General features: G+C 37.8%; 1 protein-coding gene across 13 annotated transcripts in view; it reads left to right on the top strand.

The window, feature by feature from the left end:
- POLQ (DNA polymerase theta) overlaps positions 1-17729 on the top strand; it is a 168952-nt gene that overhangs the window by 64329 nt on the left and 86894 nt on the right. For 12 of the 13 annotated variants that reach the window (XM_021934085.2, XM_021934083.2, XM_021934088.2 and 9 more), the window contains 5 exons: positions 4025-4218; positions 7352-7489; positions 8683-8857; positions 12720-12846; positions 13514-13635. In XM_021934085.2, coding sequence (XP_021789777.2) covers positions 4025-4218; positions 7352-7489; positions 8683-8857; positions 12720-12846; positions 13514-13635 — 756 coding nt within the window. Of the gene's footprint in view, positions 1-4024; positions 4219-7351; positions 7490-8682; positions 8858-12719; positions 12847-13513; positions 13636-17729 lie in introns of those variants that run through there. The other variant, XM_021934093.2, reaches the window with a different exon arrangement.

The following is a 17729-nucleotide window of genomic DNA, read 5'->3' as shown; positions in this document are numbered from 1 at the left end:
ATAAAGTTGTTCTAAGGATTAAATAAGATAGTGAATATAATATGGACAGTGTTCGTCATAGAGCAGGTGCTTATTATGTTAGTTGATTATTATAATTTTTAACTCTCACCATTTCAATGTGCTTTTGAAAGCTCCTTTTTTTCTGCACTTTCAAAAATGTATGGCTAGCCTGGCTCAGTGGCTCCTGCCTGTAATCCCAGCTACACAGGAGTCTAAGGTGTGAGGATCACTGGAGCCCAGAAGTTTGAGACCAACCTGGACCACATAGTGAGACCCCATCTCAAAAAAAAAAGGGTGGTTAGGAGGTATTAAATGCATTTTTATACATTGTTAATGCTTTCCTATTCATAGAATTCAAGAATTGAAGTGCATTGAGATAAGGGAAGTTTTGGGAGAGAATGTAGACAGCTATCAGATTTAGTTTGAATATAATTATTTCTTTGTAGAAAGAGATATAGATACGTTTTATTTTTAAAATTTTTCTGTTAGCCAGGAGGTATTCTCATCTGATATAGAAAGATATTTTTACTACAACTTTGATTTCCTTAATAACTGTAAGATTATTCAGTTATTTCTTTTTGAGTATATTTGGTAAGCTATATATACCTATTTTTTTCCAGTTTTTTTTTCTTTTTATTACTCCGCTGTGACATTCCCAACCTATATATTTTTAAGGAATTTATGTTTCATCTAAATTTTCAAATTTATTGGTATACAGCTATTGCTAAGTCTCTCTTTTTTACATCTCTGGTTTATTTGTTATATCCTCTTTTTCTTTCATAATATTATTATTTAATGTCACTTGAAATTTTGCCAATTTTCTAGTCTTTTCAAAGAACCAACTTTTGTCTTTGATTCTTCCTATTACTTTTGTTTTCTATTTCCTTGATTTCTGTCCACATCTATATTATCTATTTCCCCTTACTTTATTTTGTAGTCCTTTTTCAATATTCCTCTTTGACCTTAAAACCATTACTTCTCAAATTATTTTTTTTCTTTTCTAACTTAAGAATATAAGGTGGCGGGGTGCAGTGGCTCACGCCTGTAATCCCAACACTCTGGGAGGCTGAGGCGGGTGGATCACTTGAGGCCAGGAGTTTGAGACCAGCTGGCCAACATGGTGAAACCCTGTCTCTACTAAAAATACAAAAATTAGCTGGGTGTGGTCGCATGCACCTGTAATCCCAGCTACTTGGGAGGCTGAGGCATGAGAATAACTTGAACCCCGGAGGCGGAGTTGGCAGTGAGCAGAGATTCTGCCACTGCACTCCAGTCTGGGCAATAGAGTGAGGATCTGTATCACACAAAATGTATATATATATGGCTATAAATTTTCCTCAAAGCACTACTTTTATTGTATTCCACAATTTTGATGTGTACACACACACACACACACACACACACACACACACACCTTTTTTTTGTTTTTTGTAGAGATGGGGGTCTTGCTGTGTTGCCCAGACTGGTCTTGAACTCTTGCCCTCAAGCAGTCCTCCCAAAGTGCTGGGATTACAGGTGTGAGCCACTATTCCTGGCCTGATATATAATATTCTTATCATGCTAGATATTTTTAGATTTCTGGTATATTTTTTCACTCAAAAATTATTTAGAAGAATGATTTTTAATTCCTAAATATTTAGAAACTTTTATTTTGTATTTTTATTATCTTTAAACTTAATTGTGTTGTAGTTAGAGTACATGGTTATGTAATACTTATTCTGGAAATTTTTAGAGAACAATTAATGATCTAAAACTTGAACTATTGTGTAAGTGCTCTATGTGCACACAAAAGAATGTGTACTCTAATTCTGGATGCACAATTTTATATGTCTGTTAAGTCAAAGTTGTTTTCAAAATATTCTATGTCTTATTTTCCCTGTAATTCAATCAGTTTTGTTTTGAGGCCGTTTTATTAGGTGTGTATGTGTTTAAAATTGATTTGTCTTCCTGGTGAATTAAACCTTCTATTATTGTATTATGACCATCTGTATAACAAATAATGATTTTTATTCTTAGTCTGTCTTCTTATATGAATATGGCAACATCAGCTTTCTCTTAATATTACTTCGTATAGCTTTTTTCTACCCCTTTTAACCTTTCTAGGTTCCTATCTTCAGACATGTCTTATAAACAAAGTATAGCTTATTTATTTTTCAGGCTTACCATATTTTTTTTTTTTGCAAGTTTGCCAATTTATTGTGATCATTGATGTATTTCTGCTTATTATGATTATTGATACACACTTGTTCTCTATTTTCCTACTATTTTACTTTGTTTCCAGTCACTTTTTGTTTTGTAAGTAGTTCATTCACAGTTGTGCAATATTCTTAACTAGTCGTTATCTGCAATTTGGGGATCTGAATTTGTTCTTGGTTGTTTCTTCTGAGTCCTATTCACATTTCTTTGCTGTCTTGTATTTTTCACATTTTTTGTGAGTTCATACAGGATTTATTATGATCAAGGATCCCTGCAGGACTTACGTGGGGAAATCTTCCCTTAGAAAGGTTTTGCTCCTGCCTCTGCTGGGTACCACATTACTCCGCATCCAAGGACCACAGTAACCTTTGAGAGTTTTGTTTCAGAACAGGAGTCTGAGACTCAGCTCCTCATCCTGTTGTTGTTTCAAGGATCCATATCCCCTTAACTTTTTTTGCTATGGGACTCCATTCCCATAATGACCTTGCTCCTTCCTAATGGCTATGGATGCAGTCTAGCTTCCTGCCAGTCTCACTTTGTGCTTCTCTGATTGTTCCTGTTTTGACCCAAGTTCATTATTTCTCTAGTCTCAAGTAACATGAATTTCTCCACTAGTTCCAGGCTTCTAAAGCCAGGCTCTGACAGCTTCGTACCTTCTGCAGGTGGTTAGAAGCCAGTAACTCTCATTTGTTTCTTTGCTTTTCATGGTGGTTATGGGTGTCCCTGGAGATTTCTCATGCTAATTGAGACCAGCAGTGCCTCAAATTATGTGCTTGTGTGGAGCTGGGAAGGGTGGGCCAGGGTTGCTCAGATTCCTAGTGACTCAATACTGGAAGCTGAATTGTTAGGGATTCTTTCTTAATGATTTAGGACAGCATTTCCTATAGTACATTCCATGGATGCTTACTTTTCAAGATGTTAAGAAGTATTATATGAAAAAAGGATTTAATGGTCAAATAAGTTTGGGACTTTCACTTAAAATAAAATTAAATAGTTGTCTTTGCTTCAGGTCCTCTCAGGGCCTTAATATATAAGTTAAGTCTGCCTTATCCAAAATGTGGGACCAGAAGTGTTCTTACATTTCAGATTTTTTTGGATTTTGGAATATTTGCATATACATAATGAGATATCTTGGGGATGAGACCCAAGTCTAAATGTAGAATTCATATATACCTATAGACATAGCCTAAAGATAATTTTATACAATGTAATAGTTTTGTGCACAAAATAAAATTTGTGTACACGGAACCATCAGAAAGCAAAGGTGTCACTGTCTCAGTCACTCATGTAGGCAGTCTGTGGTTGTCTGGCAGAAAAGAGATATTGAAACTGAATGGGGCAAGGAGGGACTTTTTTCCTTTAGAGACGCTGAATAAACTTTGTGTTGTACACCTGCATTTTGACTGTGCCCTGTCACATAAAGTCAGGTATGGACTGTCCTACTTGTGGTGTCATGTCAGTGCTCAGAAAGTTTCAGATTTTGGAGCATTTTGGATTTCAAAGTAAAGTTGATTGTTATGCTCCTGCTAGGAGTAGAAGCAGAAACATCTTTGGAGAAATATAGTCTCTTGTAATCCAGACTAGCCATAAGATTGCCAACTCTTCTACTCTCTGCAGAGACAAGGATAGTTGTCCAGTGCTAAACTAGCATGTACTTTTCCACCTTTCATTGTTGGCTTGAGGATGCTGCTTGGGAGACTGGCTCCTGAAGGATACCTTGGTAGCGTTTCTGGATTTTTCTAGATGAATTCTGTATAGTTTAAGTAAGGCTGCTAATCTAGCCACTTAGCCAATGAATTAACATTTCAATTTTCTTTTTTTCTTCCAGATGTTTTCCATAAGGTGGAAATGCCCTCTCAGTACTGCTTGGCCTTGCTCGAACTAAATGGAATTGGCTTTAGTACTGCAGAATGTGAAAGTCAGAAACACATAATGCAAGCCAAGCTGGATGCAATTGAGACCCAGGCCTATCAACTAGCTGGCCACAGTTTTTCTTTCACCAGTTCAGATGACATCGCTGAGGTTGTATCATGGGGATAGGGATATAGATAAATAATTTTTAGAGTTAAAATGATTGTGGGGTGTGTGTGTGTGTGTGTGTGTATTTACCTGGACACTAAAGATCACTAAAATGAAACAGCCAGTTAACCAGATTGCTTTGGGGATATTCTAGCATCTAATTTGTAAATTATATCTGTATATTTTATACAGATTATAAATTATAATTATATACAGATATAAATTATATACAGATATAATTTACAAATAAAGGAAGGTAATAAAGAGGACTTCTAGAAAGTAAGCTCCTCAAGAAGGAGATTTGCCTGGAACAGAGGAGGGACTCACTAAGTATTTGTTGAAGAAATGATTGGTAGTGGTGGTTGCATGACAGCATAGCTATTTCTCCAGAAAGTTAGTCATTTCATGAGCCCTTACCCCTTCCTTGCTTGCCCTAACATCTTTCTATAGAATAGGAAACTGGACATTTCTCTGAGATTAAATGAAAAAGGGATTTTTGTGCTCATGAATTCTCATCATTTAACTCCCACTGGTAAGGGAGAACATGCAGTATTTGATTTTCTGTTCCTTCGTTAACATATTTTAAAGAAAATGAGGAACTTGATTTCTCTTATTCATGTGTTGAATTCAGTGGTGCCCTTTTTTTTTTATTTTTGGTATCCGCTTTTAAAGTCCCCAAGCCAATGCCTAGCTGACTGCACATAAAATTACATAGGGAACTTACAGAAAATATAGAATCTCTGTTTCAGCACAAGTAGGTTTGGGGCAAGGCAGGAATTGCTGCCCTTGTGATTCAGATGGGCCTGAAAGCATGTAAGCTACAGGTCTCAAGCAAACCCTGGACTAAGAGTAAAGGACCTTTCATATTATTGGCTTCTTCTTAGTCCTGCATGTCAAAATGGCAGTTACCTGGAAGGTAATTTGTATGAGAAGTTTCACAGTTAATTCTGAAAGCTTCACCAAAAAAAAAAAAAAAAAAAAAGCTTAAGCTAAAGAACTTCTACATATATAACTTGAGATCTTTGTGTTGTCTTTATTCATAATGGGTCTCTCTTCCTGGGTTTGTTGCCTTATTGTTCCTTTAATAGTGTTTTATTTTTCCTATCCAGTTACTTGATTTTTTTCTCCCATACTGCCATTCGTGTACCCTTCGATACCTGTACTAGGGTTGCCTGATAAAATATGGCACAATAAAATATGGCACATCCAGTTTCAATTTTGTATTTCATCCTGTCATTTTTGAAAACATGGATGAACCTGGAGGATGTTATGCTAAGTGAAATAAGCCAGTTAAAGAAAGATAAGTACCATATGTTTCAGATGATCTCACTATATGTGGAATCCAATGAAGTTGAACTCCTTGAAGTGGAAAGTGGAACAGTTGTTACCAGAGGCTGGGGAAGTAGGGAGTGGGGAAATGGGGAGTTGCTAATCAAAGGGTATAAAGTTTTAGATAGGGGAATGGGGAATTGTTTATCAAAGGGTACAAAGTTTCAGATAAACAAGAGGAATCGATTCTAAGATTTATTGTACACAGGGTGGCTATAGTCAATAATAATGTATTATATATTTCAAAGTAAGAGAGTAAATTTCAAATGTCTTACCATAAAAAAATGATAGGTCTAAGTGTGGTGATTAATATGTTAATCAGCTTAATTTAATCACACCACATTGTATACTTACATCAAAGCATCATCCTGTACCCCATGAATGTATACAACTATAATTTGTCAATAAAAAATTTTGAATGTCAGGTAAACAATGAAGAACAATTTAGTATAAGTATGCCCCATGCAACTCAAATTTAACTGGGCATTTTGTAATTTTATTTGGTATGTGTGGCGACCCTAATCCCTATACATGCATATGTTCACATCTGTGTAACACAGTTCTTGGGCTAAGTAGTTACTGACATCTGCAGAAAGCCTCAGTACTTTTCATTCCTAAGACCCCAGTTGAAACTGGAACCAGATCATTATTTCTGTCATCATTAATATTCTAGGGAAGCACAGGGATTATCTTCCCTTCCATCCCTGGCCCAACTTGTGGGAAAAATTCTTGTGCTTACACAAATAGTTTCAATTTTTAGAATTATTACTGGGAAAATAATTCAAGGTTCATTAAAACCCACTCAAAATATATAAGTGAATGATTAGGTATAGTAGATAATGTTCTGAATTGCCCTAGTTTCATCCCCTCTAATCTGAGCTTGTGAGTGTTACAAGGAATCTTCCACCTTCTGCACAGCGTGGTCCTGGTGTCTTCAGTGGGTGCTGCCAGCCCTCTCTAGCATTCATTATTGCCACATTGTTTTGGCCACCTTCTCCTAACTTTTTGTGCCTAGGGACTGTCAGGGCCCAGCATTGTAGTGGTGGTACTAGATGACTTTTTAAACCCCTTCCTACTTTAGTGTTTTCTGATTTTTGTAATGAGACAATAGCCATGTAAGCGTCCATGTTGATCTATGGGGCTTAACTGATTGAACAGGCTCATTTAGGAGAGCTCACAATTCTTACAGCAATAAGTCTCAATGTTAATAACTTGTTTGCCAGTTGCTCAGCACAGCGTGTATACATGCCTGTGTTCCTGACTGCTTAAAAGCTGGCTGGGTGTGGTGGCTCATGCCTATAATCCCAGCACTTTGGGAGGCCGAGGTGGGTGGATTGCTTGTGCTTAAGAGTTTGAGACCACCCTGGCCAACATGGCGAAATCCTGTCTCTACCAAAGATACAAAAATTAGCCTGGCATGGTGGTGCACGCCTGTGGCCCCAGCTACTCGGGAAGCTGAGGTGGGAGGATCACTTGAGCTCAGCAAGTCAAGGCTATAGTGAGTTGTGATCACACCACTACACTCTGGCCTGGGTGACAGTGAGATCCTGTCTCAAGAAAAAAAAAAAAAAAGGCCTGTGTTAGTATTAATCTGATAGTGCCTAATTAGAATATGGATAGACTACCTGACATATACATTTTCATTGCCATCATTTATTAAATGCGGTAATTCCAAATTATCCGGAGAAACATTATTTCAATCCATGTTGAACTGTAGAGATTGTTTTCTAAAATAACTTAAAATATTTTCTAAATGATAGTCCTTGCAAGTTTCATTCTTGACTAAAGAGGCATTAATTTCTTGCAGGTTTTATTTTTGGAATTGAAGTTGCCCCCAAATGGAGAGATGAAAAACCAAGGCAGCAAGAAAACTCTGGGTTCCACCAGAAGAGGGAATGACAATGGACGCAAGCTAAGGCTAGGAAGACAGTTCAGCACTAGTAAGGTGCTCTTTGGGGCAGTCACAGAGCAGGGCAGAACCTAAACTGCTTTTAACATTTTGGTGTCTAGAAAGAATGCTGATGAAATCAAGATCTTAGCCTACCATTTGAATTTACCCAGATATAAATTAACACATTGGTTTGTGGTTTGGTAGCCCACAAATTCTGTGGAGATATTCCAGCATGGAAAATCTGAATCATAATCTAAGTTAGCAGTTGTGTCCTTCCTTCCTATCATTAACATGGTATAAAGGTTTATAAAGTTGAGCCACCGTGCCCGGCTAATTTTTGTATTTTTAGTGGAGACAGGGTTTCACCATGTTGGCCAGGCTGGTCTTGAGCTCCTGACCTCAAGGGATCCTCCTGCCTCGGCCTCCCAGTGTGCTGGTATTACAGGCATGAGCCACTGCACCAGGCCCTGATTTAAGAATTTAATCTGTTAATTTCAAAGTAAAATTGTTAATCATAATCCATGGAAACTATATGCATTAGTGGGATGGAAGAAAGGGCTTAATTTTACTTTTTACTGATGTTTCAGGGGAAAAATAGGGTAGAAAATATAGCCATAGAGCTATCCAAGTTGCCCTTGTGTAGAATTGTGGTCCTTATACCGTTATCTATGATTTGTCTGCTCCTAGGAAGTTTCTTTAGCTCCAGGCTATAGCACATTTTTTTATTTAATCTCACTGGCCTTTTTACTCACAAGTTTCTGTTCCTTAATAGTTCACTGAAAGTCTATAGTATGAAAAATTCAAACTTTTAAAAATAAATGTCTCCTGATGACCTTCATATGGAAACCATATTAAGTATCCGGGCAAGCACAAAAACAACTGGTATACTTCCAGTCATGTGAGGAGTGAAGGAGGAAAATGCATAAAGAAAACAGATGATGTAAAATAAACTTTTGGTGGGGTGTGCGGAGGCAGTTACTTTGTTAGACTGACAATTCATTGATTTTTTTTGAAAAAGGTAGTTTTAAATTGATAGTGCTCAGTATTACCACATTTGCATTTTATAAACTATAGTTATAGTTTTATCAATATGGTGGTTTAAAAAAAAAACCCAAGTAAGAGTTTTGAGTTGTAGATATTACTCTCAAATTTAATTCTGAGATTGTATTATTTACAGAAAAGAGATTCTAACTTGCTATGGAATTTGGACAAGAATTCAATCTTACCTTATTATGTTTTTTTGGCAGGATGTTTTAAATAAATTAAAGGCATTACATCCTTTACCAGGTTTGATATTAGAATGGAGAAGAATCACTAATGCTATTACCAAAGTGGTCTTTCCCCTTCAGCGGGAAAAGCGTCTTAATCCTTTTCTTGGAATGGAAAGAATCTATCCTGTATCACAGTCGCACACTGCTACAGGTGATGAGAAATCTTAAGTATAAACAATATCCAATTTTGAAGTAAAAACATTTTCATATGCAATATTTCTTATGATGGCCAAGAATTCAAGTGTTAATCAAGGGGTTCAGTAAACTTTTACACCTATAAAATACATGCTTTTTCCAAAGCATAGATAGATACTACCTGGGTACAGAGATGAGTATTGGTTCCTGCTTTTATTTTTAGTTATTTATTTATTTTTTATTTTTTATTTTTTTTGAGACAGAGTTTCACTCTTGTTGCCCAGGCTGGAGTGTGGTGGCACGATCTTGGCTCTCTGCAACCTCCACCTCCCAGGTTCAAGTGATTCTCCTGCCTCAACCTCCCGAGTAGCTGGGAATACAGGCACACACCACCGCACCCTGCTAATTTTTGTGTTTTTAGTAGAGACGGGGTTTCATCATGTTGGTCAGGCTGGTCTTGAACTCATGACCTCAGGTGATCCACCCGCCTCGGCCTCCCAAAGTGCTGGGATTACAGGAGTGAGCCACTTTACCCAGCCTGGTTCCTGCTTTTAAGTACTTGTATAGAGTAACTGGGATGTCTGGGACAGTGCTTTCAGTGTGAGTATACAGAGGAATTAAATATTTGAGTCAGTGGTCTTATCTGATTTCAGTCCCAGCTCTTTTTTGAGCCTCTTAAGATTTCTCCAAGTTGATCTCAGTAGGCCTCTGGGGCATCTGTATAAGTAAGTGTCTTATTTTACCCAAGCAGAAAAGAAAGCTGTAGAGTCCTTTGGTTATCTCATGGTCCTCTCGAGATAAGTAAGAGTGTAATCTTACGAAGAAAAATGTATTCTTTCTCTAGGCAATACAAAACTCTAAATATTTGCCAAATGTGATGTGTAGTGGAAGAAAGGGTGGCTTTAACTCATTCATAGAGGAGGCAGGCAGTTTAGATTGGTGGTATAGAATGTGGGCTTTGACATCAGAAATCAGGGTTTGAATCCTGGTTCTGTGAATCTTTAGACAAGATACTTAACCTCTCAATGCCTAAGTTTTTTCATGTATAAAAGAAGGTAATGGGCCGGGCACAGTGGCTGCTGCCTGTAATCCCAGCGCTTTGGGAGGCCAAGACGGGAGGGTCACTTGAGCCCAGGAGTTTGAGCCTAGCCTGGGCAAGATAGTGAAACCATGTCTCTTTAGAAAGTTAAAAAATTAGCCATGCGTGTGGTATCTTGTGCCTGTAGTCCCAGCCACTTGGGAGGCTGAGATAGAAGGATCGCTTGAGCCTGGGAGGTCAAGGCTACAGTGAACTGTGATTGAGCCACTGAACTTCAGCCTGGGCAACAGAGTGAGACCTTGTCTCAGTCAATCAATAAATAAACCAATAAACAAATAAACAAGGTAATAACAGTCTTACCTCACCTGGTAATTCTGAGGATTAAATAGTTTCATAGATGTAGAGTATTTAGAATAGTGCATGGCTCCTAGAAAGCGCTCACTATCAGTTGCTGCTGTTACCTAGTGCGGAAGCTTCATGAGGCGCTGCTTTTCTCTACTTGCTTTATCCCTTGTTCTAAACTTTCTAAACTTGTCCCATCCTAGTGATATCTTGCCCTGTTAGTATTTAAATTTCACTTTGAAACATACGCTAGGCCGGGCACGGTGGCTCACGCCTGTAATCCCAGCACTTTGGGAAGCCGAGGCGGGCAGATCATGAGGTCAGGAGATCGAGACCATCCTGACTAACATGGTGAAACCCTGTCTCTACTAAAAATACAAAAAATTAGTCTGGGCATGGTGGCAGGCACCTATAGTCCCAGCTACTCGGGAGGCTAAGGCAGGAGAATGGCGTGAACCCGGGAGGCGGAGCTTGCAGTGAGCCGAGATAGTGGCACTGCACCCCAGCCTGGGCGACAGAGCAAGACTCCATCTCAACAACAACAAAAAAAGGAAACATATGCTAATAATATAAACGTATGTAAAATAAAACCCTCCGGGATGAAAAGACAACATCAACCTAGAATTTTCTTTTTTAAATTTTTATTTATTTATTTATTTATTTATTTATTTATTTATTTTTGAGATAGAGTCTTGCTGTGTTGCCAGACTGGAGTGCAGTGGCGTGATCTCGGCTCACTGCAACCTCTGCCTCCTGGGTTCAAGCGATTCTCCTGCCTCAGCTAATTTTTGTAATTTTAGTAGAGACAGGGTTTCGTTATGTTGGCCAGGATGGTCTCGATCTCTTGACCTCATAATCCACCCACCTTGGCCTCCCAAAGTGCAGGGATTATAGGCATGAGCCACAATGCCCAGCAACGTAGAATTTTCAATGGTGTTGCACATTTATTTGTTCTTTACAAAGCAGAAGGTAAAATCAGTAATAAGCCTTCTGCTTTGTTATTTGTTTGTAAAGAACAAATAAATATGCAACATTTATTTTGATTTTGTTACTGATTTAGTGAATTTAGAAATGTATTTTAATAATATTTTATAACTTTTATAATATTTAGAAATACAAGCTTAAGCATAGCAAAGCCATTTCATGAATATACTTCATGTCCATTAAGCTATATATTCATTCTTTGTAATTTATTTTTACCATTTTTTTGGTCTGCCAGTGTTGCCTCATTAATTCAACTAATAGACCAGAGTAGTGTGCTGAATATTAAGTGTTATAGAAAAGAAGACAATGTGTTGACGTAAAAAGAGCCTTGGGTGCCTTCCTCTGCTGTTTGTTAGCTTTGTAACACTGCACAGGCCATTTAATGACAACAATTATGTTAAAGGTTATCATTGATGGAGCACTTATTTTGTGCTAAAAGCTAAATGACAAATATATAATATCGGGATCATTCAGAAAAACAATGTCCAAGTCACTTAAAATGTCTGGTTTATCAGAAGACGATAGAGTTATACATAGCTAGTAGACAGCCTGTTACAATGAAGAGTGTGTCATAAAATAGTTTTAGTGTTACTGATAGTGTTATAAAAATCACAGTAACAAAATTACTCAAACTTTTTTGGAGTGATACTTAACATGTTTTCATGTTTTAGAGAAATTCAACCAATAAGTAAACAAAAGATGTAAAATATATTGGGAAATAAAGGTTTTATAAGCTTTTTTTTTTTTTTTTTTTGAGACAGAGTCTCACTTTGTTGCCCAGGCTGGAGTACAGTGGCATGATCTCAGCTCACTGCAACCTCCACTTCCCAGGTTCAAGCGATTCTCCTGCCTCAGCCTCCCAAGTAGCTGAGGATTACAGGCACCCGCCACCATGCCCAGCTAATTTTTTTTGTTTTTAGTAGAGACGGGGTTTTACTGTGTTGGCCAGGCTTATAAGCATTTTTTAAAAAAACAGCTTTCTGTTCACTGGAAAATTTACTATTAACCACCTGATTCAAGTTTCACCTGATTCAGTACTTCTAGTCAGTACTATTGTTGATTCTCTTGATGAATGATAATGATGAAGAAAAACAGCCAGATGATGTCTGAAAGTGATGGGCTTTTTAGAAGCTTCAGTGGTTGTTTCTCCTAAGATCCATTTGATTAGCCTTTACTCACGAATCTGGCCGCTAACATGTTATAGGGCTGAAATCTGATACTCATTTTAGCATAGGAATAGTTCAGTTTATCAAATTACTTCTCATTGTGAGATTGTTTTCTGTGTAAAACATAGTATTGTAGCCAATTCATACATTCATATATTTTGGGATGATCTTGTACTTATTTTATCATTGTTAGACACATGAACATGATGAAAAATATTTAAATGTAAATTTATTTCAGTTCAGCATTGATAGTCTGCATTTTTAAGATAATCCAGAAATGTGAATACTGTTAAAACAAATACCAGATTTTTTTTCTAATTTTATATCTTTATTCTGCTTGATTTTAGGACGAATAACCTTTACAGAACCAAATATTCAGAATGTGCCAAGAGATTTTGAAATCAAAATGCCAACACTAGTAGGAGAAAGCCCACCTTCTCAAGCTATAGGCAAAGGCCTACTTCCCATGGGCAGGTAGGCACTGTTTCTCTGTATCTGTATTAATAAACTTTTTAAAGTATGAATGGCTCAAAATAGCTTATTAGACAAATAAAATGAAATTAGCTTAATTTTATGTTTCAGACATACCCATTTCTGTCCTAGACCATTTTGAATTCTGAGTCCCATCTATAAAGAATCTAATTCATGCTTAATTGACTGTTTGCTAAAAAAAAGTTCTAATGTCTTTGTTAAGCTTTAAAATGAGTCTCAGATAAAGGTTTGTTTGTTTTTGTTTGTTTGTTTGTTTGAGATGGAGTCTTGCTCTCTTGCCCAGGCTGGAGTGCAGTGGCACGATCTCAGCTCACTGCAACCTCTACCTCCTGGGCTCGAGCAATCCTCCCACTTCAGCCCCCTGAGTAGCTGGGACCACAGGCGTGTGCCACCATGCCTAGTTAATTTTTGTAGAAACAAGGGTCTCACTTTGTTGCCCTGACTAGACCTGAACTCCTGGGCTCAAGCAATCTGCTCGCCTTGTCTTCCCAAAGTGCTGGTATTACAGGTGTGAGCTACCACATCCAGCCCTCAGATAAGGGTTTTATTAAGTTTCTTAGATGGAAATACTGATGTTACTGAAAATCAGACCTTTTTCATATATTTGAGACTGCTTCATGTCTAACTGATGATGTTGTTTGCACCACAGAGGAAAAAGTAAGAAGGGTTGCAGCCTGAACCCTGGACGCCAGGCACAGATGGAGGAGAGAGCTGCAGACAGAGGAATGCCATTTTCAATTAGCATGCGACATGCCTTTGTGCCTTTCCCAGGTAAGGTGGCTGATAGCTTTGAAGCTTCTCATTGCTGTGAGAATGTTTTTCAAAGCATGGATAAAGCCTGAAATATGAGTGAGATTTAGAGCATGCATTGGTCCCTCCATCTTTCTGTCTACAGTGGAGCCTGCCTTTCTCCTTTGTCGTGCCAGGTTTATAGCCGTCATCGTCTCCATGATCTGTTCTGTGGAAAACTTTTATGGTGTGTGCTCAGCAGCAACAGTCTGCTGAAACCATGTTTTCTAACGTCATAAACTTCTTTGCAAAGTCCAGTTGATTTTGTCAGTCTTCATCCTCTTTAACTTGTTTACAGCATTTGTCACTGTTAATCAACTCCTCCTTCAATTTCTCTTCTCCCTTGACCTGTAAGGGCACAGTTTTTCTCTCCTTCTAACTTGTTTGCTTTTATGTTTTTTCTCTCTTTTTCTGCACTGCTGCTTCCTATTGCATGGGGTGGCCCCTAAAGCTATTCTCATTCTGCCTGACCTCTCCTCAGTACTCTAGTCGTAAACCTTTTGTTGTCAAGACATTTGGAAGTGATGATGTAACTTGCAGATCATCCCGACTGTTAGTATACATATTTGTTCTTTAATCTTTCACCAACTGGCAAGTCCTAGTGAGCACAATTAACCATCTGAATTTATTTAAATTCCATCAGAAGCTTTTTGCCAATGGTGAATTCAGACCTATGATGACATGCCCTGCTTGGCAATTTTTAGTTTTACTTATATCTAAACTATCAGCATACAAAATTCTATCAAAGTTATCCAAGGGAGTCCCCAGAAGGTCTGTGTGGTGTATTGTAATTTCTTTTTTTTTTTTTTGAGACAGACTTTTGCTCTTGTTACCCAGGCTGGAGTGCAATGGTGCGATCTTGGCTCACCACAACCTCCGCCTCCCAGGTTCAAGCGATTCTCCTGCGTCAGCCTCCCTAGTAGCTGGGATTACAAGCATGGGCCACCACACCCGACTAATTTTGTATTTTTAGTGGAGACGGGGTTTCTCCATGTGAGGTCAGGCTGGTCTTGGGCGCTCCGACCTCAGGTGATCCCACCCACCTTGGCCTCCCAAAGGGGTGCTGGGATTACAGGCGTGAGCCACCGCGCCCAGCCAAGGTGTATGGTAATTTCTTTCTTTTTTTTTTTTTTTTTGAGACCGAGTCTCACTCTCGCCCAGGCTGGAGTGCCACAGAGTTTTCTTAAAACTCATGAATCAGTTGTTTTTTTTTCCCTGCAGCTTCCTCACCCCTCTCAGCCTTCATAGAAATTCTGGAGTAGGAAAATGCAATTGACGTGCTGAATAGTACATCAGAATCTCCTTGCTCTGGATTAGACTTTGGCTTAAGAGAATGTTGTGGCTGGTTTGATTTTTATTGTCCAGACCACTCAAATTTTCTCCATATTAGCAATAAGCCTGTTTTGCCTTCTTATCAGTTGTGTGTGCAGTGGAGTAACACTTTTAATTTCCCGCTGGAGCTTTTCCATGCGTTTACAGCTTGGCTAACTGTGTGTGACTTCAAGGCCTAGCTCAGCCCTATCTCAGCTTTTGGCATTTAGCCTCGCTAAAGCAATCAATTCCCTGGCTTTTGGTTTAACTGAGATGCTTGACTTTCCCTTCCTTGAACAATAGGGCCATTGCCATTTAGCGAGGTGATTCATTATTTCCATTTTATTAAACGCTATCTCAGGGCTGGGAGTTCTGAGAGAGAGGGAGAAGAGTAGGAACCAGCCAGTCCAGTGGAGTAGTTAGAACACACACAAAATTGATCAATGAAGTTCACTCTTACATGAGTGTGGTTCATGGGTTGTAATAACAATAATATCAAAGATCACCATAACAGATAATAATGAGAGGGTTTGAAATAATGTGGGCATTACTATTAATAAAATGTGCCACAGTGAACACATGCTGTTGGAAAAATGGTGCTGATACACTTGCTCCGCTCAGAGTTGCTAAAAACCTTTAATTTCTTTAAAAAAGCAAAACACTGCAATATCTGTGAGGCATAATAAAGTCCAATTAGCAAGGTATGCTTGATTTTATAAAACTTATATTTTGAAAAAGTAGATCACATGCCCAAGTTGTTTCAAACATACTTGAAAGTATTTCTCACAAGGCGTGGTGGCTCACAGCTGGAATCCCAGCACTTTTGGAGGCCGAAGCAGGAAGATTGCTTGAGTCCAGGACTTCACGTCCAGCGTGGGCAACAAAGGGAGACCCCATCTTTACGGAAAGTCAAAGAATTAGCTAGGCATGGTGGTGCGCACCTGTAGTCCCAGCTACTGAGGAGGCTGAGGTGGGAATATCATGTCACTTGAGCCCAGAAGGATGCAGCTGCGGTGAGCCATGATCATGCCACTGCACTCCAGCCTAGGCGAAAGAGCAAGACCCTATCTTAAAAAAAAAAAAAAAAAAAATTCCAGTAACTGAATTGAGTACCAGAGACTCATTTTTATTAAAAATTGCATCTGCATTGACAAAGCTGGTTCATCTTTTTTTTAGAAGTATTAATTTGACTTTGAAGCAGAAACATCCATTACAAAACAATGTCTATACAAGTTAAGTAAATTTACTCTTATGTTACTCATTATTACAAGTTGAGTTTCCCTTATCTCAAATCCTTGGGACCACAAGTGTTTCAGATTTTGGAATATTTGCATATACATAATGTGATATCTTGGGGATGGGCTCCAAGTCATAACATGAAATTTATGTTTCATATACATCTTATAGACATAGCCTAAAGGTAATTTATACAATATTTTAAATTTTGTTCATGAAACAAAGTTATAACTTTGACCTGTTACAACAGGTCAGTTGTAGAACTTTCCACTTGTGGCATCATGCCAGTGCTCAGAAAGTTTTAGATTTTGGAACAGTTTGGATTTTGAATTTTCAGATTAGGGATGTGTACCTATAGTATGTCAAATTCAAAGGACTGTTACTTAAATAAAAAAGCGACTCTAAATTCATCAACATCAGAGCATTTTAAAAAATTTTTAATATTTTCAATTTATATAACATGTTGATTGTAATTAAACTATACTGCATATTGATTTATTCTTGAAAAATGCATAAAATTATCATTATTATTATTGTTGTTGTTATTGGTAGAGATGGGGGTCCTACTGTGTTACTCAGGCTGGTCTGGAACTCCTGGGCTCAAGTGATCCTCCAGCCTTGGCTTCCCAAATTATTGGGATTACAGGTGTGAGCCACCGCACCCCGCCCATTATTAATTGGTTTTATGAAAAGTTTTCATTTCCAAATAAATTCTCTTACCTGTCTAGCTAGATCAGAAGTACATTTTTCACTTTCTTGGAGCCTCAAATATATGCTGTGTGATATCAGTCAAAAAACATAACTCACATTGTTCTTTTTGTCTCTGATTACTGAATACTTGGCAAATGTTCTTTTGTTTCAAGAAAATATTGAATTGGAGTACAGTAAATCTTTGTAGGACTCTTTCATGAGTGAGCTTTGACAGAGTACACAAGATTGTTAAATTCATTGTCAGAAATTTTCAACAGTTCCTTAAGCTAGTGATGACTCAGCATTTGTACACATATATAAAATAATTTTAACTGTATTGTAACACTTTTGATGGTCTGATTTAGAAAACTGAATATAAATCTTTTTTATATATATAGTAGAATGAAGAAATAGGGAAACATCATTCTCCTGTTTAAAATTCTAAAAAAATAGAGGTTTTTAATGACAAAGCTAGAGCATTGTCAGTATGATAAAAACCAATTTTTTCATATCTATTTAAAATTCTTCTTTGACAAATGTGAAAGATTCCAAAATATCTGTGTCACTGGTTTGATTCTGTAAGCTAATAAAATTTGGAAGTCCACTGAGACAAAGCCTATTCAGAATATTAATTAAGCAGTTTCTCTGTTATGGAACAATTTATCCAAAGCCAAAAAAGAAACACTTGCAATTTGATTGATCTACAATACTGTTAGGTTACCTATAGAATCTATGGGTAATTGTTTGGTGATATTAGTCCGTTGTCATGCTGCTAATAAAGACCTACCTGAGACTGGGTAATTTACAAAGGAAGGAGGTTTGATGGACTCACAGTTCCC

Source organism: Papio anubis, chromosome 2, assembly GCF_008728515.1.
Source record: "Papio anubis isolate 15944 chromosome 2, Panubis1.0, whole genome shotgun sequence".
Taxonomy (NCBI): Eukaryota; Metazoa; Chordata; class Mammalia; order Primates; family Cercopithecidae; genus Papio; species Papio anubis.
The sequence above is the reverse complement of the archived record's forward strand: the minus strand, read 5'-3'. Positions and strand labels throughout refer to the sequence as shown.